Consider the following 27,068-nt stretch of genomic DNA (forward strand, 5'->3'; position numbering starts at 1 on the left):
TGGACACACTACTGGTATTAACAGGCTCAGGGCAGTTCCACCGTAGTTTCACCTCACTCTGCAAGGCAGGAAGTGAGTCCCGTTCCGGGGTCCCGCCTGTTAAAGGCCAATGGTGTTGGCACATGTGCCTGTTTTATATAATTCCTTTAATATATGTTTTAATGCATTTGCTTTGTGCTGTATTGCAATGGTTTTCTAAAAATCAAACAATAAAGATTACTTACTTACTTTTTAGATTCGATGTACATTTGCCTCTTTCTTCCACCATCCTACATCTCCTGTCTCTTTATCTCACTCGGACGGGTTTCTTTTTTACCTCAGCTTTCTTTCTTTGTAACTATTTTCCAGTGGCAGCTCCTCCGTTAAGGCAGAGAAGTGTTGCTCCACTGCTCTCTAAGCAGTGCAAAAATGAAAAATAAAATGAAAATAACACAACGTTATCATTTTATTTTTCAGTACGGAACCGGAGCGGTCTGTGCTCTCCTGACGGACAGCAGCAGCCAGCAGGGAGGAGGAATGGTGGGCACCATAAGTGCGCATGACGGTTTGGCCGGCCGTCTTAGGATGGCCAAACCGTCATGTGCTGGCCAAACCGTCATGCGCACTTAGCATTTCTCCACTTTGCTGTGTTGCACAGTCAGGTGAAGAACAGTCCGACGCACTGTCTGAGCGGCAAACCAGGCCGCTGAGACCAATCAATAATAATACCAGCATGACAGCAGTGTTGTGATTGACTTAGAGGAGTCTAGAAGCCTGTGTGTTGCCGAAAGGAAGATAAGAGAATAGAGGAGAGGTGACGGCCAACAGAAAAGTCATCTTTTCTTTTTTTTTTCTGTCCCACCCACCCCAACACTTCTGTTCAGCAGCAGCCAACGCTGCTATTTTCTCATCTGCTTATCCTTCAACGTCCTCATTTTCTGCTTTTCTCCCTCTTGCTCTTTGTTAAAGCCTCAAGAAGAAAACTAAGGGACTAATTTAGGATATTGCTGATGGGTTACTCTCTTACAAACACAGATATCCCGTCCATCTTATTAAGGGTGCATTATAGACAGGAAATCAGTTATGCATGTCCAACAAACTGTAAATCAGGCCCAGTCCCCAAGATAAATGTAGGGCCCGGTAATTGCAACTATCTGCAAATCTTTATTCCTGGAAGGACTGCTGTAGATGATGGCTGCCTGTGGCTGCACAAATCACCCCTGACACTGAAAACCCGTCCCGTTCCTGGCACCCCTGGGGTGTGCTCCCGGGTGTCATGTACTGAAGGTACTGGCAGTGACTCGCAGTCTTATGGGGTGCTGGCAGTGACTTGCAGTCTCATGAGGTAGGGAGTCCGTGACTGCTGCGGGTACCCTGTCTGCCTTGGCAGCGAGGTGCTCCACCGAAACAAGAAGCCATAGCAGACAGGAGAATACACCACAAAGGAGATTTTGTCATGCCTGATGAGTGACTCAGAAGAGGGGAAACTGCAAAGTGCTGCAGGTTGCTACAATGAGCCTGTGGACACGAGGGGCGAGAAGGCATTGCTGCTTTCTATTAAGATGTTACATCCAGACTTAACTGTGAAACAAACTAACATTATAAGGGCTGGAAAGGAGATGGAGGACAAACTAGAGGGGCTCTCTGACAGATTGTAGAGGGGGAACTTCAAAAGACTCTGCATAAGATCCGAACAGTGGAGAGCAGACAAATGGGATTATATCCAAGGAGGCTTTTCTGTCTGCTTTCAAAGCGTGTAGTGTGGGCAACATCATGAGACTAGATGTTTGGTGTGAACACCAGGACAAGCATAGGCGGCGCTGGAAGCAGTGGTATAGCTAGGGGAAGCGGTCCGCCTCGACCGGCATGATTTTTGGGGCAGTGGCCTCGCCCCACTATCACCTGTTGTTTCAGGGCAGCAACAGCAAGAAAAACAGAGAAAATGCTCGCCAGAAAATGCCTCCCCCGCTCTTTACTGTGGCTGCCGCGGGGAGGCAAACGCAGAGACCACCATGGGTGCCCATAGGGCTTGCCTCGCCACTGGCTGGAAGTAGGGTTTCCCGGGTGCTGGAGCACCATCAAAACATCCATGCTGGAGTTCAGAAGACGAATAAGCAATAAAGATGCCTTACATTTTTGTTTTTATCTTGTCACATTTGCTGTGCGTTCAAAGACGGAGGTCAAATGTCAGACTCTGTCTTCTGACAAATTACTGCTTATTCTCTTCATACAGAGAATGATGTTTACTTTTCATTTTTCTGGCTGCAATTGTGTAGGCTTTTGTAAATCGAACTATATGGCAATGCCTGGCATGTATGGGGCGTGAAAGGAAAGGCTATAGGATGTGTATTTATTTCGCAACAAAATGTAAGTACCTGTATAAGAACTGTACACATGTTTCAAAATATATCACTTCTTAGAAAGCACAAATGAAGCTCATTTTTGCACTCATGGAGTGTGATGGAAATACATGTTTTAATATGATCAAAATAAATCAAGACACTTTACTCTGTGATGTATGAATAGCTCTGTGATGCGCGAATGATAAATACTACCTGAAACCCCACACATTATCTATTATTTGTGCCTTATATAGGTTATATCGTTTTATCAGTAAAACTGCATTCCTTTGCAAATTTGGTGGACATTTCAATGACAAGTGTTCTTTATGTAAATGACAGTGTGCTACCACACAATGCTTTAGTACTTATTTGCTCGAGTGTGCTCCAAAATGCACCACCGGTTACATACTGCACCCTTCCCATGCTCATGCGGAAGGTACGTTGCTTGTTTACTACACGTGTCTTTGAATGACGCTTGAATGTTTCACAATCCCGATGACTTCAGTGATTTAACATTGATGGCAGCCCCGCCACTCTGAAAACTGTTCCAGCACCACTGGGTGCACGGATGCTCTCCTACGGATTCTGTTCTGGGCACCATTATAAGCCCCAACAGAATCCCTCACTGAGGAAATGGAGGAATGCAGGAGAGATGCTGGGTCAGCAATGTTAATGTTAATGTTATTGACATTTCTAGAGCGCGGCTGTTACCCGAAGGTGTCCTGGCGCCCTGGAGCAATCAGTGCCCACTGACACTTTCTGATGACCGCAAGGACAAGCAATACATCTGCGGAGCAGACAAGGTGCGGGACAGTGACCTTATACCGGGCGAAATGGAGAAGAAAGATATTGTAAATGGCAATTCGAGTGAAAACCGGGAAGATGGGGGGATGTCGGCTCTTGTCCTTCCCTGGTTTACATCCTGGCACCCTGATCTGAAAGGAGTCACCGATAGGAAGGGGAAGATGGCGGTGTTAGATCTCACTGCCAGGTGCCTAGGTGGGGTTTTCCAATAGACTCGAAGTGAACTACCGGGGAAATATTGTTTTGTCACTGATGGAGACTGCTAAATCCTTCTTGAAAGCTTGGATGCAGAGACTGTGGGATTTGTGAACGACGCAAACACAACATTCTCTCTTGTTTGTGCCCCCTCGGGGTCTTAAAAATAAGTGGGGCCCAGGGTGGGTCACACTAGGGTAATTCCTCTGGGACAGGAGGGATAGGGAGTGTTTTGGTTTGATTCTTCAGTAGCTTAAGGTTAGATGTTGCCATCTTTTGTCTCTCTGCACTTCCCTTCTTTCCCCCTTACGTGCCACTGAACAGGAGTCTGTGATTTGTTGCAGATTTACTTATGATGAGTGGTTTTGGATAAATGTCTATCGTTCTCGAGTTATTTTAATTTCAGGAGACAGGAACTTTTTTTCATTTTTGTGGTGATATTGCGAAATGTGCTCCACAATAAGTTTCTTTTAATAAACAGATTTAAACCAGAAGCATTAACTATTTAAATTGCAAGCTATACAGGTTAATTCCACTAAAATTACGGAGAATGTACACCTAATGCTTGCCTGCCAATAATTAAATCACATGCTTTAGTATAAATGGTTTAAGATAAATCTGTCCTCTGGATTAGGAGACACGGACAATGAAACCAGGGTAGAATCAGAACAGAGGTCTGGAAGACATGGGAGAAGCAGGGAATACTAGAGTGACACAGAAAGGCATGGGGGTGGTCCAGGAAGACTTGGTTGAGACACTGGATAACACTATAAGATACAGACACTGGGCGACACAGACATGGGGATATATAGATTTGAGAAGACACGTACATAGGTACAAAAATGAAGAGACTGCAGAGTAAGAGGTCACCTTTTAGAGGTCTGTGAAGACATCTGAGAGAAATGAACAACAGGGAGACATGGACACATGGAGACATGGGCAGAAGTCGTCGTAATAGTGGGCACATGGGAAGACACTGGTGAGCTAGTGGTAGACATGGACACTAGACAGTCTGCCAGTCCCTGGTAAAACATGAACACGGGGAGACATAATCCCCTAATATCCTAGGTACATGCAGGGGCGGCTCCTCTGTAATGGCGGAGGAGCACCGCCCCAAAGCCCGTGCCAGCAGACAATAAATACAATGATAATAACGTAATGTTATTATCATTTTATTTATGTTGGCAGAGTCCCACAATACAACAGTATATGGCGGCCGGGCATGTCAGAGAGGAGTAAAGTGCACTCATAAGTGCGCATGTGGGTTTGGCCAGCCATCCGAGGCTGGCCAATCATACGTGTGCACTTACGTTTCTCCAACCTGGCACAGCACAGACTTCAATGCACCGTCTAAGCGGCAAACAAGGCCGCTCAGACCAATCCTGGTGCTGCTCTCTGATGAGAGCAGCGCCCATATTGAGTACGGGGCCTGTGCCCTAGGGGTCTATTCCCTTCCGGCTGTCGGCCGCCAAGAGGAATAGCGATGCAGGCGTCAGCAGAAGCGGAGTGGGGCAGCAGGTAAGTCTTTTTTATATTCTTATATTATATTTCCCCCTCTCCCCAACCCGCCACCCTCTCCACCCACGGCCCGCTACCACTTTAGGTAGGTGGCGAACGCCACTGGGTAAATTGAAAAAAAAACCAGAGGAGGCTTGGATAAACAATGGCAGTGGTTCGACACTGATAGAGGCGGAAACAGATGCATGCATGTATACATTATTTATACAGCGCAAATCTAAACAAAAGGTAGCCGAGCACTGTAGCGGGAAACAGCCTTTACAACACTGCATTTAACACGCACTGCCTTTATCACACATTGTCTTTACCATGCAGGTCTTTATTACGCATGCCTTCACAATGAAATGGTAGGTATATATCGGGTAATAGTATCGGGTAAGTGTATGTATATTTGCTTTAAAAAAACAAAGGTTAGAGTTATAGTTAGTTTCAGATTTTACTTATACAAAACCAGTGAAATTCAGCAGTTGTAGTTAGCTGAGATAACTATAACTTATGCCCCCACAATGCACTGCTTATGACCTCACATATTACATCACTCATGACATGGTCAGTGACATCACTGATGACAAAGCCATATAATGAATCCCCCAGGGTTGTCTGGGCAGTTCACAGCCAGGTGGGAGAACCATGAAGCTGTTGCGCGTTTTGTGTTTCATGAGGACCTTTCATGTTGTTGTGAGCCACAACCTGTTCGCCTCTCAAGTATCTGCCCTAAAGCTTGCCTGCAACATCAAAGAAACATACAACTGTGGAACATGGCAACACGTTTCTTGTCAATTGGTAGGGGAGCTCGGTGTTCTTCAAGAACACAAAAATGAGCTGTGTTAGAGTCAATGAAAGCTACGCTTGCACTCCGCACCCCTTTCTAAATTCCCTATTGTTTTCTGAGTATTCCTAGTAGTGCTTTGGGTGCAAAGTGTGGCTCAAGGCATAAAGTTCGCGAGGTGAAACGGCACACAGAAATATTCACTGATTAGCCCTGATTTTAGCATACTATTTAATTTTTCAGTTCTTCGGGCACTACATTTGATACATTTTGGGGTAATTTTTAAGAGCCTACTAGAGTGCTTAAAAAAGCTGTATGCCTAAACTCAACAGGTTTCAAATCTAGTCTGATAGCTCAACAGGTTAACATGTCAGCTGCAAAGTTTATCTCAACATGTCACAGGCCCCAGTTCCATAATGAAGTACCCTACTCAATAAAGGGACATGATGCATAGCTGTGTGTGTTACCTGCACATAAAACGACCCTGTTGTGATCCGGTCCTGATCAAATGGTCATTGACTGCTGAATTCGAAAGCAGGTTCACGATAACAGGCAGCAGAGAATATGTCATTTTCTAGTGTCTATTGTGGCAGGGTGCTGTGTCTGTATAAAATAGTTTCAGCACTCACGCATATTACGTGGATATCCGTGGTGAGTGAACATCACCCATGAAAAAGAGCATATTATCACCTCAGGTTTAAGCGGCCAAAAATGTGCTCTAACAGGCCGTATAAACAGAAGTCCTTTCAAGAGTGTTTGTTGTTAAGCTGTTAAAATAAACGAAGGTGTGCATGTCCTCCGCCGCTCCACCGGTGGCACTCACCGTCCCAATGCCGCTTTCTGCTTCATCTCTGCTTGCAATCTGCCTGCCTTGGTCCCATCCCACTTTTGTCTTGGAAACTACCTCTGGAGAAGACTTTTCAGGATCAGTGCAACCCCTGACCCTACATCTGCGCTCTCTTCCTGTGTATGCCGATTCTTGCTAGTGCAGAGGTTCACTCCCAGCTCAATGCAACTTCAAACCCACTACCCCGGGGAAGTGGTGGTCACCAGGGCTCCCTTGTGCCCGTGGAGGGTGGTCCACGCACCCCCCTCCATTATAATTATAAAGCCCCGGGGAGGTGGTGGACCCCGGTCTTCAAATAGCCCCAGGAGGGGGGGTCTCTGAGGCTCCCTTGAGCCCGTGGAGGAGGGTCCACACGACCCCCCTCCATTATAATGGTAAAGCCCTGGAGAGGTGGTGATCCCTGGGGCTCTATAAAGCCTTAGGAGGGGAGACCCGTGCGCCCCCTCCTTTTGATAAAGCTGCATGCCCACAGGATCTGGCTTACCTGGGGGCCTAATTATGACCACGCTTGGTTTAAAAAATTTTTTGCTGCAGTCTCGTGACTCTGTCGCAGCAAATATTAAAAGAAAAAAGCTTTTTTGCCCTGACCGTGTGCCAATGGGACACCAGGGCTAGAGGGTCAGGATATTCCTAGCCTGCCCCCTTTTCTTTTGTTACATTTTTGATGCAGAGTACCAATATGGCTGCCGACACTTCCTGGTTGAAGTGTTGGCAGACAATCAGATATCAGCATGAGGACTGTCGGAACTTTGGAGGATCTGCATCTCTAAATACAAGTTTGGATTTCAGTTAATATTTGAAAAACTACTGGATGGATTTACACAAAATAACAAAAAAGCACTATTTCTGGACCAAGAGCTAGCTTTCTGCCAAATATGGTGTAATTCCAGCCAGCAGTTCGGGCTGCAGTTGTGTCTAAAATCCCTATGGGAATTAAGATGGAGAACAAATTGTACCCCCACCCCCCTTTCTTGGCCCTCGCTTCACGAATCACCCCAGACTTTTCCATGCACAACTAGACTCACTGACACACTTTTTTCGGAAAATGTAGGGAACATTCGTCAAATGGTGGCAAAGATATAGGCAAGTCAAAAAAAACTTTTCCTATGGAAAAATGGACCGCCAGTATAATATGAATAAATTCGTGAGAAAGCGGCGTGGTGCCGCGAAACGCGACGAGGAGTATGCTGGATACGAGCTGTTACAAGCAATAAAATAACGGAAAACTTGATCGGATTTTTGGTCTTTTCTTCTTAAAGCTGGGACTGCGCAAGACATTCTGCCTCGGCCGAAAAACGGACTGATATATATATATATATATATATACACACATATATATATCACACCCAACTCTCCAACAAGTAGAGAAACGGAGTCGCACTCCCAAGGTTAGCTGACAGACATTTTTGATTTTTTTTTTTTATTCATTTGATGCTGATGGTGGCAGTCCTGGCACGTTTCGGTCCAAGGTGACTTTTCTCAAAGGTAAGCCACGCACTCTTCAGTACTGTTAAACTCCCCACAACAATTGCCTCATTTTATAGTTTGCGGCCCCCTAGTGGACACAATCATTTTTGAATGACATGCTGGTACATGTGGTTCATTTGACAGTGACGATTCAAAACCTCCAGTGGGTGGTGCATTTCGGTTTCTTCAGTATTATTTATTTTATTTTGCCCAAAGTCAGCTTGTACTCTTGCTCCACAAGCAGCCCATTTTCAAAGCAGCTCAGAACCATACCGGAGACAGTCTTCGGTGGCAGCGCTTTCCCTTTCCGCTTTCACAAGCACAACTTTTGGTTCTCTGACGGGAAAGTCTGGCGCGCTTGCTGGTGGTACGTCACGCCCGCGGCTGAACCATATATATATATATATATATACTACACACACTTCAGGCCTGAAATCCTTTGCAGGAAAAACCAGAGTCGAAGCCCAATTGTCACGGTGCAGCATCAGTGTTTAATCAGCCGAAAAAACAAATACGCCCGACGCGTTTCGAGATCAGCCGATCTCTTGGTCACGGGTGGAGCTTGCCAGCACCATCAATCATTTAAAGGTACATTGTATACTAGTCACGTGATCATAGACATAGAAAAAGTAAAATACACTCTGTGTTTCCAATTCATGAATGAACCAATATATACAGGAGCGGAATTCAAAAATAAGCAAGTTGTCATTCATGGTCTGACAAAATACGATACAAAATTAAACGGAGTCCACAAACAAATTAATGCGTGTAAACAATATCAGGCAAGTTGCCAACCCAAATTCATGTGCTAGTGCCACCATTATATTAGTTACATACAATGGAGGAATTATTCATAACCAACAGTACTGCCCCAGTGGGCATGTCGTAAAGTCCTTTGTCCCATAGAATGACATCATATATAGCCCTAGTGGGCATAGTCCTTCTGAGTTCCGTGAATCCTGAAAAAAAGGGAAACACAACTGTATATAACAAATCTTTTTGAACTGATACGTGTACAGTTAAAACCAATTAAAACCTGAATTTCAAATGCTCAGGAAGCAACATCACATATATACATCCAAAATTAATAATTAAACTGAAACCTAAGTCTGTAGGTGAATGGCTAGTTCTTCTCCCAAATTGTGTCCAACAGGCTGCATGGTATTGTACATTATGATATATCTTGACTCCAACTTTCTCAGTTCCAACCATCTGTTGCCACCCCTCTCATTTCTCTCAACACTGTCCAACACATAAAATTTCATCAAATTAGGATTTTTGTTGTGTTTTTCTGCAAAATGTCTTGCTACGGGGTATTGTTGGTTGACATTCCTAATCGCTCTCTGGTGTTCTAGAATTCTGAGTTTCGCTTGTTTAGTAGTACACCCTATATAAAACTTCTTGCAGGGACATTCTAGTGCATAGACAACATACTCGGTTGTACAACTGAGATGCTTAGTGATTTTGTGTGCACAACGGTCTGTAGACAATTGTATAGATTTACAATTATTACTGTACTTGCAGGCCTTACACCTGCGGCACGGATAAAATCCCTGAATGGTATCAGTTTTAGGTTTTTCTTTAATCAGTGTACTACTTAGTGTGTCCTTAAGGGATTTCGCTTTTCTGTATGTTACAGAGGGAATGTCATGGATAGCTTCCTTTATATCATTGTCAAGCTTGAGGATATCCCAATGTTTACTTAAGCATTTGCGCAGTCTCCATGATTGACTGTTAAAGGTGGTTATAAACCGTACCTTGTCCTCACTGCTGCTTTGTCTGGGAATTAACAGATCATTTCTGTCCATGACATTAACCCTTGCAAGTGCCTGTTTAATTATTCGCTGACTGTATCCTCTCTCGGAGAATCGTTTGGCCATTATCTGGCTCTCTGCGAAAAACCCATCAGCAGAGCTACAGTTTCTCTTAGCCCTGATCAATTCTCCCACAGGTATACTGTGTATGAGACTAGTAGGATGGCTACTTCCTGCATGGAGCAGACTATTGCCTGCCGTGGGTTTCCGGAACAGGACACTACTCAGAGTTCCATTGTTGACTTCCAACTTTATATCCAGAAATTGAAGTGAACCACCTGCTGGACACCTCACAATCCAGCTTCCGAAGCAACCACAGCCGTCACCGACGACATTCGCTTCCTCCTCAACTGGGGAGAGACTGCAGCCCTCATCCTACCGAACCTCTTGGCCGCCTTCGACACCGTTTCCCACCGCACCCTAATCACGAGACTCCACAATGCGGGCATCCGCGACAAGGCACTGGACTGGATCCTCTTTTTCCTCATCGGCTGGACTTAGCGAGTTAGACTACCCCTGTTCCTCTCAGAACCCACAGAGATCAGCTGTGGAGCGCCGCAGGGTTTCCCCCTGAGCCACCCCCCTTACAGACATCGTCAGAAGCCACAGACTCAACATCGTCTCCTATGCCAATGACACCCAGCAGATCCTCTCCCTCACTAACGAACTCACAACCTCCATAACCAACTTCCACAGCGGAATGAAGGCTGTCGTCACCTGGATGGAAGAAAGCTGCCTCAAGCTCAACTCGGACAAGACCGAAGTACTCATCCTGGGCCCTGTCCCTTCAGCCATGGACGACTCATTGTGGCTAGGTGCTGTGGGACCCCCTCCCATCCCTACAGACCAAACACGGAACACCTGGCATCATACTGGACTCATCGCTCACAAAGAACCACCAAATCTATGCAGTTTCCTCAGCCTGCTTCTACCAACTCCTGCTATGAAATGTTCCGATGGATCCCCACAGAATCCAGAAAGACTGTCACCCACAAACTCATCGCCACCAGACTCAACTATGGCAACGCACTCTGCGCCGGCGTCCCCCAAAAACAGTTGAAGAAACTACAGACCATTCAAAACGCTGCTGGCAGACTGGTCCTCGAGATCCCCTTCCACAGCCACATCACGCAACACCTCCGACAACTCCACTGGCTCCGGCCAACAAGAGAATCACCTTCAAGCTCCTGGCTTTAGCCCAGGAGGTCGAAATGCATCAGCCTAATAAATTTGTTGCTGGAAAACATCCTGGAGTGCAGACACCTTCTTGCGGGGCAGAGGGCAGAGCGGGTAATTTCATTATATATATATATATATATATATATATATATATATATATATATATATATATATTATATATATATATATGATCAGGGTCGCATGTCTGGCAGCTGAAACGCGTCATTTGGACATCTGATGCTCTAAATAAAAATCATTAAACAACAAGCTTTGCCTACGGAGTCTGTTTCCCGGTACTGCGCCGCTCCTTTGGAATATATATATATATATATATATACTCCAGGTTACAGCTGTCGTGACACTGGACACCGAAGGTAGGTAAAAAATCGCACTATTTATTATGCTGTTACCACTGTTGTGTGTGTGTGTATGTATGTATGTATATATATATATATATATATATATATATATATATATATATATATATATATATATATATATATATATAAATATATATATATATATATATATATATATGCACTCAGCAGGTTCTCAATAATCCATTTTATTCTGGCACACGCATTTTGACAGAAATATGTCTTCATCAATGCCCATTACGTGGATTCACTTTGAAGCCCTTGTTGTAGGGTTTCACTCGATCCCATTGGTTGAAATACGGTCCAATGGAATTCAAACATTGCTCCGTCAGTGTGAATTGTTCATCAATCATGTGAGGGCAACCATGATGTCAAGGACGGGGTGAGTCTTTTTTTTTTTTTTTTAAACTCTTTATTCGTGACTGTGACAAGTATTACAGGGTATATTTAATCATTTCACATAATTTCAGTCTTTTCCGTTTTCTTTAACTCAACTTTGGCATATCATTCCTCGATTCCATTTGTTCGTCACATCTCGTAATTCTTCCGAAGAACATTCCATTATAACATTTATTATTTGCCTTTAGAGTACAATATCGCCCGTTTATAAACTGTCCCCCCAACTCTTCCCTCCCCGGCCCGTCTTCTGGCTATTTCCGTGTACATAGTCTCTAAGTTGGATATATCAGCTTTATGTCTTTACGAGAGGATGATGCAATCAATAGGCGTGGCTACCGGTGTATCTAGGCTAGGTAGCCGCACGTGCTGGCATTCCACATAACAGGTGTGCGATCAGATAGTATCTCCCTGTGGCATTTCTGGGTCTATATCTTCCAACTCTATTAACATAGTTCCCAGTCCTGCGCAATAGGGTATTTACGTTGTCCTTTCTCTTCCTCCCTATGCAGCGCCGCAGTCTCTGCTTTGCCCCATTTCAGTATGTCGGACCGCCATACTTCTACATAAGGGGGTCTAGGCGACTTCCATCTCATGGTGAGAGCTCGAAGTGCCAACAAGAGGGCCAGATCTACAAATTTCAGTTGTGCCTTACAGGTCTTGGATCTCTTCTCTTCCTGTTACCTATCAGGCAGGGTAGTGCACCCTCAGGAATCTGCAGACCTGTTACAGTGTATAGTGTGTTTCTGATCGTCACCCAGTAGTTGCATAGTCTCAGGCATGCCCATAACATGTGGATAATATTTGCGTCATCCTCATGACACCAAGGGCAAATGTGGGGGGTGTCAGGAAACAACCTGTGTAGCCTTTGGGGGGGTGAGATATGCCCTATGCAAAACCATGGTGTGTATAAATTTGAATTTAACGTTCCTGGACACTCTCCTAGGGTGGCCTAGGATGATCTTCCATTCCCCATCCGTTATGGCCTCCCCTGTGTCTGCAATCCAAGCCTCCCTGAGTGTGGTGAGGGGCAAAGCTGCATGTTCTCTAATGCCCACATAGAGCCACTTTACTAGGTGTCCACCCGTCCCCATATAGTGGAGGAGATGAACCAGTTCGTGTTGGTCTGGCTTGGTGCGTTGTGGAGCCCAGGTGCGTCTTACATAGTGAGTCACCGAGGCGTGTAGAAAGTACAGTTGTTGCGAAGGACGGGGTGAGTCTTAAGTAGATTTATTACGCCACATTTGGTACAAAGTCCATAATGCATTTCACTTCACTTTATCCATGATGACCAGAAGGAGCAAACAGTGACCATGAGCGACTCCACTTGCAATTATTCAGCTATTAATTATTAAGCTACAATAACTCCCCTTTCCGAAGGTATCCATCCTCTTGGATTTCCTATCCATTGGAGTGGTAGGAAACGAGCCAGGGTTGATCCTGGAAGTGGAGGCTTGCACCACCATGGTTGGGTGCTTGGTGAGGAAACTGGGGTCCCGAGGAGTGGGGTGATGGCAGCAGGCAATTATCCTGTGCACAGGAGCCCCTGTGCAGGGGTTGGACCTGGCCCCAACTAGGACATTGTAAGAGCTTTATTAAATGGGAGTAAGGGTTTCGAAGAGGTAACTTCCGGCTGAGGCACCTCTGTCAAGACGTTAGTCTTGACTGCTACTGAGAGCAGTTGAAGGTCCAGGAGCTCAGCCAATCTCCGCACCACCACTGTTAAAGAGGCACCCTCCTCCGTAGCCATGGTAGGGGAGAGACCAGGCCAGTGTCTGGTGAGGTGTCCAAACACTGGCATCCGCCAGATTCTAGTACCAGTTGTCCTTTGCGTTGTCATAGGGATGCTGGTAACCATAAGGGTCCTCTGACTCATCTCAATCATAACCCTCTCCCGGCCGGTCAAACAAAAAAGGTACTGGCTCCGACTCTGGAAGCATGGGCCCGGACGGCACCGGAGTAGGCGTTGAGTGATGTGGATCCAGCTCCGTATTGCAGTTGTGTATAACAAAGTGGCCTATGTTGTTGTGAGGTATCAATGGCATCGGGAGCAATGGCACTGGAGCAGGCACCGGGAAAAGTTGCAATCTCATGGACAATGCCGCTCCGGAGCTAGTATGGGATCCAAGGGGCCTTCCCGTACACAATAAGAGGTACTTAGCCTCACAAAACTCCTTAAGTTGGGCGGGATGGCTCCAGCTCTGGGAAACTGTGGGAGGCATAGAGCTGGCCCTTGTACAGGCTTCAGTGCAGAGCGAAACCTGGAATGCTGACATTCCTGCGCCACTTCCAAGAATTTGGATTGCTGTGGAGAAGTCAAAGATGGCCAAGAATTGGAATTGAGACAATGAGCACCTGGAACATCTTTGCAAGCGATCCTGGGACCTTCTTCATGGCCAGGATCGAGAACCTTGCAGGGTCGACCGGCGTCGGGTGACGGGAAGCTTTGAGGGACCGTTCTTTCAGTGCCTTGCAGTTCATGGCACGGCAACGCTGACATGTCTTGGAGTCGTGGTCGCACCCAAGACACGAAAGATACACCAAATGTGGGTCTCTTACAGACATCTGCCTGTGACAGACATCACATTATTTGAACCTGGTGAGCTTGTTAAGGGACATTCCTAGCATACCAAGAGACTGAATCTCAAAAAGGTCTCACCAATGGCTGGGAGGACAGAGTGTCCTTATATGCCGATGATATGCTAATATACCTAACAAACCCGGCAGAGGGGATTCCAATATTACTGGCACTGTGTGAGCGGCAGGGTGTTGCCTCAGGCTACAAGATTAACTGGATGAAATCGGTGCTCTTCATGCTGCATGGGACCCCGCCGCGTTTGGAGGCGGATTGCCCCTTGGTGTTAGAGGCTGTTTCCTTTCGATACTTAGGGATTCGGATCGCGCGAGATCCTGTGACCTTTCAAGATTTGAATCTGAGACCGCTGCTCGACAGATTGAAAGCGGATGTGCGCCACTGGATGACGCTCCCGCTGACACTGTTGGGCAGAGCGGCGCTCTTCAAAATGATGGCGCTGCCCCGGTTCCTCTATGTTTTAGAAAGCACGCCGGTGATGGTACCGCCTTCCTTTTTCAAACAGATAGCAGGGCAATTGTCGGGACTGTTGTGGGGAGGAAGACCGGCGAGGGTGGCGCAGGTAAAACTGATTAGAGATTGGTACAGTGGGGGACTTGCACTCCCGAACCTGGAACTGTACTACTGGGCGGCGCACCTCAAGGTGATCAACCAGTGGCTGCATGCCCCACAGGACGACCCGGCATATTTAGCAGTTAGACGGCAGCTTGGCACTAATACACTTCTGGCCCCGCTTTACAACAAAGGACTTCTGTCTAAACTGATAGGCCCGACCAAACACACCGTCACGTTATGGCACAGAGCTCAATCACGTCTGAAGTGGGGGGGGGGGGTGATTACGCAGCTCACACCATTGTGGGACACTAGATCGCTGGGTAACCTGAGACGTAGTAAGGGATTTGACCACTGGGACACTATAGGAATTTCCACGGTGGGCGATCTATGGACGAATGAGGGGGTGGTCCCGTTTGACACACTGCGAGAACAGTATGAGCTTACCACCACTGAGACATATCGATACATACAGATTAGACATGCTTTACTGGGTGCGCTGACACCGGGTACTCCGGTCCCGGCTTCGGCCCCTTTGGAAGATAGACTGCTCACTGATTACATGGAAATCAGCGCTACATCCTTAACGTATCGCAAATTGGTGAATAACTTGCCTGACCCACTACAGAAATTGAAAGGACAATGGGAGGAGGATGTTGGAGACCTGGATGAGGCAGATTGGAATGCCGCAATGGCATCGCCTAAAGAGGCGGGAATCTCAGCAAGATTCCGTTTGGTACAATTCAAGATATTGCACCGTGTGTACTACACACGCACCACCCTACACAAAATCCACAGGGCAGATCACCCGTATTGTTTGCGGAATTGTGGGGAGGAGGGAACGCTGTTCCATACCCTTTGGTCATGTCCGAACATACTCGCCTACTGGAAGCGAGTGGCACGCACAGTAGCTCAAACACTACGGCTCTCCTACACTCCCGACCCTAGAATTTGTTTGTTAAATGTATGGGGCCCAACCGACATTACACCACATGGGCGGAAATGGGTGGTTATTGGGATGATGCTAGCGAAACGGGATATAGCGCAAAAATGGGGGGCATCAGAGCTACCGACTTTGACACAGTGGTGCAGAAATATGGATTTGCTCATGATGGTGGAGCGGGCGGTCTATCAACAGCGGGCCAATCCACGCAAATGGAACAAAATATGGCTGCCATGGAACACATACAGGGGGGAACCTTGTGAACCACTGCCGGAAGAAGAAGAAGTGGACAGTTCAGAGGGGGAGGATGAGGTAGAATAGCACTGGGACTGTGGGTGGGATGGGGTGGCACGGGATCGGGCTGCTTAGGTCCTCCTTAGCCTGTCAGGAGTAGCCGATGATAGGACTACCTGTGGATGGTGGAATCTGGCCAGCTGGCCTGACATAACTAGAATGGATACTGTACAATTCACACGCTTCTGGAAGCCTAATCTGTACATCTGAATGTTGTTTTTGGTTCAATATTGCAAAAAATGAGAAAATGTTGCGATTCAACTAGAGTTTGGCGGAATGTTGACGCCACGTCTCTTGATACTTACACTGCTACGTGAGTTTCCTTGCTGCAACAATAAAAAATAAAAAATAAAAAATAAAAAGGTCTCACCAAAAGTCAAGAAAAAAGACAGTCAATAAAGACTAGGGGTAATGCTCTCCGGATCTGTGCTGACTGGTGCAGAAAGAAAAGAACTGACAGCACGCTGGAGTGGTGCCTATATAGGTACCAAGCACATTACTTCCAGCACAATCAAATGATACTACCTGCCAGGGCGCAGGGGTAATGCTCAAAAATGTATGGATCAAGTCTGACGGCTGGGGAAATTTCTAAGGTAAGGAACCTGCAGCTAGAAGTGTCTTTCAGATCGGTTTGACTTTCTTTAGAAGAGAGAGCTTATCAGCCTCTCTTTGTTTTTGGCACTGTGTACATGAAGAGACTACCATGTATGTATACACAGAAAGACACTTGTAAGATATGGGGTGACAATTAAGAGACTCATGAAGACGTCAGGTAGAAAACAATGATGTGGAGATAATTATGCTGACAGGCAAGGACATGGACAGAAACCTTTAGCACAATTAGGACACATAAAGTGTGATGTATACATACCTTGGAGTCACCAGGGAAACACTGAGAAGACATTGTGGAGACACAGGTAGACGAATTGTGACACACTGGTAAGACATGGGAATAAAATCAAAGATGCACAAAGAAAGACATGGGAAGACAAAGAGGCTGGGGAGACATGACAGGGGGGAGAGATGCTGAGACACAGATCTTGAAGACACAGGATAGAAGGCACGAGAAACTTGAAGACATACACCGGAAGAGATACTAGGTCTGGGCATTGTTCTTTTTAAATGGTCCTGTAAGCAACCTCAAACACTATTTCACCTCAGTCTCCAGCCCTAATTACTATGCTTCACTAAAACCTTATGTTGAGAAATGAGGTACAAACCTGAAGAAGCCAATTGTCACCATGCTTTCCATAATGACTTCATACCGTTTGAGACGTAAGGCTAGATCAAGAAACCGATACAGGAACCTGAGGGTGATGGACATCAACATGCATGCAGGATCATACTACACAAATGCCCATTCTGACACCTGCAGATTGGTGGATAGACCAAAGACATGTCTAGCTTATGGCACAATCCACTAAAATAACAAACAAAAATGCTAACAATGGCACTGCACAGAGAGAAAAATTGGACAGAAAGGGCAATACACCACATCCTGCAAAATCCATGTTTCAAGAATACAACAGTTGTAAAGGCATAACACACAAAGGAAGACATAAGACGACAGTAGAACAGCGAGCAAGCTCCTGCATACATCTATATAGTATAATGTTGGAAAACCGAACCCCAGTAAAAGGACATCTTGAAGTGGGATAATAATAGACAACACAGCAAAGAGGCTGTATAAACGGCATTTGCAACTCCATAAAAAAAGTGCATAACATAAATAAAAGTAAAGGCAGCATCTTACTATGAACTAATGTATATTACAAAGTAGCCAGCAGCAGCAGGAGTCAGAGTCAGAGGCAAATAAAAAGAACAAGATATAAATTCACACACCGACGGATATTATCTGAAGGTGCACTATAGGGCACCTAGTTTACATCTGTTACTATATAACTAACTGAGCAAGTAAGCTATTCTTTTTCAGATATAAGATTACTCCAACATGTTGGGACTGAAGTGGACACATGGAATAGGGCAAATTAGGAACAAATGGCGGTTAAAATAGGGCATATGGGATAAGGTTTCGAAGTGTTCCCGCGAAATTAGAAACAGCAGTTCTAACTTTCTTGGCAGCAACGCATGATGAATAAATTATTTGACGGTAAATATTTAATACAATTTTTCTTCCACTATTTAAGCACTTCATAAATTATCAAAAACATTACTTTTTCTTGGCTGCTTTCAAGTGATACAGTTGTGTGGAGTTTTGATCTGTGCAAACCAGACTACTTCTAAAGTTAATGAGCTCTTGTCATTACACTGCACACAAGTAATATGTATATCTTTAAAGGCTGACAAATCAGTCCCAATGCATTCTTGGGAGACAGTTATGCCTATGACAGATTCAAGGAAGTTGAAAAATTGCATTTACCAATTATCTCCAGTTTCTTCTGAGGAAGGTTCTCCATTGTGATGGACCGCAGCTCCTCCACAGCAGACCGGTAGGGGTAGGAGCTTAGAAGTGGTAGCACATCCTGGGGAAAAAGCTTTGATGGTACGCCAAAGGCAGATGGATTGGCATTCTGGTACATCTCCATGCTCCTTAGAAGGGCCGCCTCCCTACATTCGTAAACAATCCTACAACAGACATGTTTGAAAGAATGAGTACAATTCATAAAAGCAAAAAAAGTCCCTCATAATGTAAACCAAGGGTATATTAGCATTATGGAGTTTCTGTATGGCACAATATTTCCCAAGTGCTTGGTTTTATAGCACTATAGGAGGTCCCTGTATGCAAAATTCTGTCTGTGAGTTTTATTAAGAGTGTCAGTTCTGTAGGAGGCGTAGTTGGTCTTTCAAACTTCCACCAAACTCATGACAGTGCCACTGGTGTGTGTTGGGTAGTGCCTATCAGTGCCTTCTTGCCTTCAGGGTACAGACAGCTGTCTGCATGTTCTCGGTTTTCTAAAGGATAGGCAGGCACACTGTATGGGGTTGTGTTTTGTGGCTTTCTTCCGAACCTATGTAAGTGTGGCCAGGGGGACTTTGATGTCAGTTACAATATGTGGGTTAATGTGGCCCAGTCCCAGTGTAAGCCAGTGTCTGCATATTCATTGTTTCTGTGTGGTTGGGTGATGGTTTGATTGGCACAGAGTGTGTGAAATGTTATCAGCTTGTTCCCACAATGCCTTATTAACATAACATTTATTCTCTGCACCGACGCATTCCTGGTCTCATAGGATATTAATTCTGCTGCCACTGTGAGTGTGGGTGTCTTCCTGTCCAAGTTCCCAAACATCAAGAGGGATACGAGTGGAACATATGTTTCAAAACTGAGCTGTCATTGTGGCATTCATTACTGATATCTGCAGTTCTTGCCTGTTCACTGCTAATAACAAAAACAGCATTTCTCTAATGTGTATCTCCAGACCCTTCAGCTTATTTTGACTCAAAGTGTGACAGTCAGTGCTGAGGTTATGTGTGCTCCGGAGGAGGTGCTCAAAAACTGGGGAAAGAAGAGATGGCTGTAGCTCGCTTGTCAGGGTGGTGGAAGTCTGAGTTGCCCAGGAAAAGTGCTCTTATCTCCTTTTTCCAAGGAACTGGAGTGAGGCATGCGCTTAGGTTATGTTGCAGATGTGGTAAAGAACAACTATTTTTGCTTCCCTGATCGCTCCTATCAATGGGTAACAGTACAACCAATGCAACACTTTCACGGTTATGAAAAGAAGGTTGCTCTATTGATGCTTCATTTGTTCTGCAGGTACTGCACAGGCATTCCTCAAGTGAAGCATGATCTTGACTAGAAAGAAGGAAATTTGGCAAGAGAATAATGTTGATGAAGTTATTTTGAAAGTGTGCTGTGATACGTGCAGACAACTCCTTCCAGATCTGCACCAGTCCCATTCCGGCTATCGTTAAGCACATCCTTTCACCATCCCGTAAACACAAGTGGAGCCACTGTTGGTGCATATCGGTCACAGTTTATTCAAAACACATGGACCATAAACATCACAATTACTGGTCATTCATACGCTCTATGACTGAAATACTTCATTACATTTGTCCTTCTTATCAACAGTCTTGATTAATTGGTCCATATTACCAATGACAGTACTTCGCGCACAGCCCCTGAGGGACGGCTCTTTAGCAGATGTCTAGAGTTCGCGGCTTCTAGGCTTCCCTTGCTACTGAGTTTTCTGTGGGTGGCAGTCAGGCGTTCCCGGGGCTGCAAGTGCCGTGTCTGCCTGGGGCTGACCCTTTGCCGGCCATTCATCTGCTCCCAGTGCTTATGCCATTAGGCATCCCAAGGACACTGTTTGAGCGACTACTCTTCCATGGCTATTGGGCTTTTTGTGGCTGTCTTTGTGAGCTGTCTCCGCCATGCTGCCTGCGGTTCCCCTACCGCATGCAGCACCACCCTGGCCCTGCTCGCCTGTTAGAAGCCTAGCTGTTCCAGTACCCCGCTATAATGAGTAAGAGCATGGCCATACCCACCCCAGTCAAGTGAACACCGTCCACCACGTAATAGCCCGACGTCCTAAGGTTGATCAGCCCATGCCTGATGAAACCCCAACCATTCACTCTGCATACCTTTGCCATAGATATGTTCAACTTCTCCTAGACCTCTCCACTGCCATGTGGTCTATTTCCCTGTTCCATTCGTGCTGGGCTATGACTTTAGATCATATGAGGTCCACCGGGCGGACCAGTCTAGCAACTGCTGTCAGACTGGATGTCATTGCCCCCAGCAAGTCCTATTTTTCCAGGCCAGCCGATCGTTTCGCCTCAAGTGGTGTGCTAGTACTGCATCGGTTGTTTCTTCCCGCTACAGAGCATCATGGATGGCGGATAGCAGATGAGCCCGTCACATGCCTAGGCATCCCATCAAGGTCACTTCCATGTTCAGCAAACAAATTCCCTTGTAGTCTTTATGCGTCACCGCCCACTGGTGCGCTCTCGCGATATAAGAATGGCCCAGGATCCACACTCTGTGCATGACTTCAGAGGTCCCTGTTTCAAGAGAAACACAGCTCAGAAACCCGTGGGCCAGATGTAACCTTTAAAGGCGCTTAAAGCCCAGCGGCCTATATGATTAATGCACAGTTTGCTAAGCCCACTAACCGCTGCTGTTGTTGCAGGTCCTATGCAAAAAATGTGCGACCCGAACTCTTTAGGCAGCACAATGGTCCTGGTTATTACCATCCTGAGTACTGCGGAGAATTGAAAATGACTTAGACATGAGCCATCCTGGTGTAAAAAGAACAGATTACACAAAACAGAGGACCCTAGTCATTTAGGATCAGGTGAATGATAGACCCACACTAAATAGTATGCGTGTCCTTTGTCCAGCCGGACAGAACTTTTATTTAAGCTAGAATATTTTATATTGGTTCATATAATCAACATTTATACACAAGTGGGCACAACCTGTGACCCACAGAAAACAAGACAAAACAAGTGAAAATAAATTATGTAAGGGCGCACAAGGCGGTCTGCACTAGTATTTCAGTTCAACAGACTTGGATTCTTATTAGCAAACCATTGCAAAAAACGTTTGTGACTTTTATAACAAACATATGGTGCTTTTGGGTCGACGACGTTTCGATGCAGAGAGAAATGCAAGCATCATCATCATCAGGACAAAAAACATTATGTCATGTTTGTCTTGAGAGCAAAATAGCTAGGCCTCTATGACATTTTACATAATAACATGAAGTAAATCAGTGGAAGAAAAAGTTGGGAAAAAGAGGGAGACATATGAAAAAATTACATTAGTAATTATAACTTGCCAGGTATTGTTTCAATTGTTGATGTCTTTACAAATGAGATCCTTATGAATCTGTGTTGGTATTGGCCGTGGGGTAACTCTTATTTACAGTGCCATGCGTGCATAGGGGAAGGCAGTGGAGATGGGAGAGTAGTGACAACATTAAAATCAACATTTCGACGTAATATTCACCATGCGCAAAATACCCTCAGGCAATTGGACCCGTGACATGGTAAAACACTAAAAAGGTTTAAAAAAAAAAAATTTGTGCGGCGCAGTGAGCTAGATCCGGCGCAGTGATTTAAGTGCAAGGAGGAGGATATATACCTGCGTGAGGGACGGTCATTCTCACCACCCTTGTGTTAACCCCTCCTACCTTCGCCTCCTTATTCCCTTTCTCTCCCTCCAGCCCCCCAATCACGCGACGCGCCACTCGGCCTGGACGGAGCTTGTAAGTAATTGTTTACTCCTACTTTTAACGAATGGCATCCAGTATAATTCCATTTAAGTACCCTGGTACACCTTATACCCTCTGTCTCTCACCCTGACAGAACCGTGATATCCTGCGATTGTGCAGAACCGGTACCCCCGCCCCCATTGTGCAATTCGCGTCCCTCACGCAGGTATATATCCTCCTCCTTGCACTTAAATCACTGCGCCGGATCTAGATCACTGCGCCGCACCCAAAACATTTTTTAAACCTTTTTAGTGTTTTACCATGTCACGGGTCCAATTGCCTGAGGGTATTTTGCGCATGGTGAATATTACGTCGAAATGTTGATTTTAATGATGTCACTACTCTCCCATCTCCACTGCCTTCCCCTATGCACGCATGGCACTGTAAATAAGAGTTGGCACTGTAAATAAGAGTTACCCCATGGCCAATACCAACACAGATTCATAAGGATCTCATTTGTAAAGACATCAACAATTGAAACAATACCTGGCAAGTTATAATTACTAACGTAATTTTTTCATATGTCTCCCTCTTTTTCCCAACTTTTTCTTCCACTGATTTACTTCATGTTATTATGTAAAATGTCATAGAGGCCTAGCTATTTTGCTCTCAAGACAAACATGACATAATGTTTTTTGTCCTGATGATGATGCTTGCATTTCTCTCTGCATCGAAACGTCGTCGACCCAAAAGCACCATATGTTTGTTATAAAAGTCACAAACGTTTTTTGCAATGGTTTGCTAATAAGAATCCAAGTCTGTTGAACTGAAATACTCACACAAGGAAAAAATGAGACCACTGTAACTCGGCAATACATTCTAGAACACTAGAGAGAAGAAATGCCCTTCAAAATGTACTTTTCAGAAGAGGTGCAATGAACTTCAACTAAGTGGGCACCAGAACTGAGATCGGGAGGCACTCTGACATCCATGTGACTTCTCTTGACGAAAGTGGCGAGAAAAAGTGGGGTCACATACTGACTTCTTGTGCTTCTTCTTGGACTTCGACTTGCCAGACAACTTAGAATGGGAAGACAACCTCTCTAGAGAATTACCTAGAGAGAGAGAATGCATATACGTGCTGGACTTTGAACGAGACCAGCTCTTACACACCGTCAGGTGTTGTCTGGCAGTGTAGAGCTTGGCCTCATGTTCCTGGATGGCCTTAGCTTTTAGGCGAAGACATTGCACAACTTAGTGTCGTGTGAGGAATGCTGACACCAGAGACAAACCTGTGGAGGGTATGTAATAGACATCTGTTTGTGACGGTCCCAGCAGAGTTTGAATCCTGTAGTTTTAGGTGGAGATGCTTGCACACTGAAACATTTAGAAAAATATTTTCCTGTCACTGAGTGAAAATGAGGGAGCTAGCTCTGGATCCTTAGAAAGAAAGGAACTGACACACAATGCGCAGAGATGGAGGTTACCTGTAGCTCCAACGTCACTTCCAGAGCAGGATGGAGTTGATGCAGAGCCCCACAATGCCACCTACCGGCACACCAAGAACTTGCTGAGAAAATTTGCTGCATCCAGTTGGGCATCTGGGGATTAACACAAGGTGAGGAATCTGCAGTTGGAAAACTCCATCAGAATTAAATTATTCTTAGAAGGCTGATCTGGTGCTGGATCCATGTGGTTAAATTGGGAACATGAATTACTTCCGGATTCATCTTGAGATAATTAGCTTAAGGTTTCTACTTTTATCATCATTTGCAGCCACTTGACATTAATAGTTTAATTTCAATCCAGTGTTAGTTTTATAGATTGTTGTATTTCTTTTTACTTTTCAAGGGTGGGCCCCATCAAGCGCCCACCTATCACCTTTTGGGGCTATTTTTATTGATAGAATTGTAGAAAAGTTTCAGTGTATGTGAAAATTCATAGATGTAATGCAGTGGCAGATGTGGTGAAGAGCCTTCTAGGATCACAATGTTCGGCCAGTTCTGTATTTCAGAGCCTGTGTTTTCATTGCAAAGATGGAGAAATGTAGCCTTTGGAGGATTCATCTTGAAATGTGCCACTGACATCTTAACTTAATCAGTATTAAGCACAGTCTTTGATCCCTGATTTCTTCTTCCAACACTTTTCCAAGTATGGATGGTTGTCTTTGGCATAACAGTAGGTAGGTGGATATCGCAGGAATGCAGAGAAAGATCACCAGCAGGACTATGTGTAAACTGAATTTCCTAGGTTTAGCAGTGAGACGAGATTAATGGCCTATTGATTTCGAAGAACTCAAATGTACATGTTATTGTCAGACTAACCTGTCTGGAAAAGGAAAGAGCAGATTTACTGCAGGATGGTGTGGTCAGTGACCACAAAGGGCATTAGAGTGTAGAGGAGTGTGTGGATGCTCAACAGTATGGTGCGAAACGCAGCTGACTGGTCCAAGAGGACAAGAAGGCAGGGCCTTATTTTGTTAATAATCTAAAAGGGTGGATAGTTACATGACTGCATGTAGGTTTAAAGACTGATAGGTAAGATTTCAGGAAGGGGTGGTGGTAATTATAGGCCATTAGTTGGGAGCTCATTCCCTTGCAAGACTTTTACACATGAAGAGACGTTTTAGAAAGTGGATTTTGTTAATGGAAAATTGGATCACTGAATGATTGATGTGTCTTTATCTTTGTACAGTGGAATTAGAAGGTAAACTAGTGAGTTAGGTCAATGGCAATTGTTTACATAACTATTTTACTTCATTGGCCTGATGATCATGTCTAAGTGGTAGGCTACTTTTGTTTGTCTAGTGAAGAACTTACATGTGAGCATAGGTTTTTATACGCATCTGATTTAGATTTCCGTCAAAGTGTTTCATGATTTCACATTTTTTAAACCCTCCTTGCTGTTTCTTAGCTAACAAGCATATACAGCGCCAGGGCTTAGATAAGATAGTTTTGCTAACTAAAGCAAGGTTCTTGGCACAGTGAAGAAGTCTTTGATGAAGGAGTTGATGTTAGCTAGTTATCAAGGACTGGATATACATTTAGGAATGATTTTGTGGAGATAATGTTTTATTTAGGTTATCTCATGTGAACTGTTTTTTGGTCTGTGGTGTGAATGTCAACATGTGAGAAGTAGGAAAAGCTAAGGACAAGACGCTGAGGCTGAAAGCCTCACGTTTTCTAGTATCATGTCTGTTTCATGAGTGGCCATCCTAATGGCTAAAAAAATGAGGGAAGTGTGTAGTGAGCAAGCTGAAGACTGCAAACTTGCATGCAGTGTCCTGAACAGCCCTGATCAGCATAGATCATGCACAAAGGCCAGCCTCAAGTGCCCACACAGAATGAGATTGTTGAGTTTGCTTGAGTCAGCAAACAGGTGGCACTGGGTAGCAACCTACCACCGAGGAGCAAGACATGTAACACCAATAGGAAGAACAGACGTCCAACCCAGCAAGCAAGCAATATCACCTGAAAGAACCAGGCAACACAAGAAGACAACACTAAAGGAGCTCAAGGATTTGCCAGCAGGCACTTCAGGGGCTTGACACAAACCCACCCTCTCTCCACACTGACTAGGAATATGCCTTGGCAAAGGGAGGCATGAGCGTACAAATGTAAACAAAAAGAGGGCAGATGGCACACCCCAAAACAAATGTAGTACAAACAGCAATTTACTACCCTGTTGACACCTATTAGAAGCGAAGATTGAGGAATTCATGCACAAGACTAGAAAGAGATGCGCCACAGAAAAAAATATACATCAAGCACACATTAAATACATAAATGACTCCGAATATGCAGAACAAACAAAGGTGGTGAAAAAACAGCATTACTTTTGCCAAAACAACATTTTGACCACCCAGAGTAAAACAACAATTGAGGAAGGTTGAAAGTCATGTCATCACGAAGCTCACCCAGACTGACACATGTGTCTAGGAGAAGCCCCTAAAGAAAACTCTTAGTTCCCAGGTAGTAATACATTAATAAACACAAAACTAGAGGAACTTTTATTTCTACATGGGGCACAATTGGTCAAAATCAGCTTTATATCCCAGTTTCTCTTAGACCGTGGGCCACATAGCGGCTTGTAACCCGCCCAACAGCCCCTCTCACATCCTGCGCTTTACAGCACGACAAGCGTTTCATTTACCTGCAGGGCAATGAGGCCTGTGGGCCACCACGCATGCCTTTGGGTAGTTCCTCATGGCAGCTGGCCCGCCGGTGTGGTATCTGGCAAACCCTGGGGACCGCGCTGGAAGCCACCATAGGTCTTTCCCTTTCCCAGACTCCCTGGGGAGGATTCTTGGTAGTTTTATCTGCCCAAACTAAGATGGTGACCATTTCCCTTGTGATCCTTGGTTCCTTCCCAATGCAAGATGGCAGCCCAATTCATGAGGCAACATCCTGTATGGGGGTATAAAAAGGGTTGTTTTTCTCTTCATCCTTGCGTCGCAATGCTTCTTCACTCCTGTTGGTGTGTTCTTTGCTCCTGTTGGTGTGTTTCCTCACCCCTGTTAGTGGCTACTGCTCCTGTCAGTGTGATTACTCACTGTGGTCTAGCTCTTGTTGGAGGTTCCGCCTACAGACAGTTTCTCCAGTAATGTCTCTCCATTCTGCATTTGTCTGCTGTATCCATTTCCTCAGTTCGTGTCCTACTGAGCATAACAGTCATCATAGGAGGATTTTTCCCTTTGTGGTTTTCCCTTTATTGGGGCTTCTTCTGGGCGCCACTACATGCTTAGGCGCACCAAATGTCAGCGGCATCGTGAAAGGGTTCACCCTTACCTCTGGGAGACCAAGACTGTCAACAACTATGCTCTAAGAGCTTCTCTTCATCCAAAATCTGCTAAGTTCTCCATCTGAAAGGTTTGATAGTTTCAGGAA

The 27,068-nt window shown here is 45.1% G+C and overlaps 1 protein-coding gene across 1 annotated transcript in view; it reads right to left on the reverse strand.

The window, feature by feature from the left end:
- The window catches only part of VPS9D1 (VPS9 domain containing 1), a 287,723-nt gene that overhangs the window by 62,961 nt on the left and 197,694 nt on the right, over positions 1–27,068 (reverse strand). The window contains exon 12 of the mRNA XM_078671009.1: positions 18,450–18,655. Coding sequence (XP_078527135.1) covers positions 18,450–18,655 — 206 coding nt within the window. The remainder of the gene's footprint in view (positions 1–18,449; positions 18,656–27,068) is intronic.

This window comes from Lissotriton helveticus, chromosome 12, assembly GCF_964261635.1.
Source record: "Lissotriton helveticus chromosome 12, aLisHel1.1, whole genome shotgun sequence".
Classification (NCBI taxonomy): domain Eukaryota; kingdom Metazoa; phylum Chordata; class Amphibia; order Caudata; family Salamandridae; genus Lissotriton; species Lissotriton helveticus.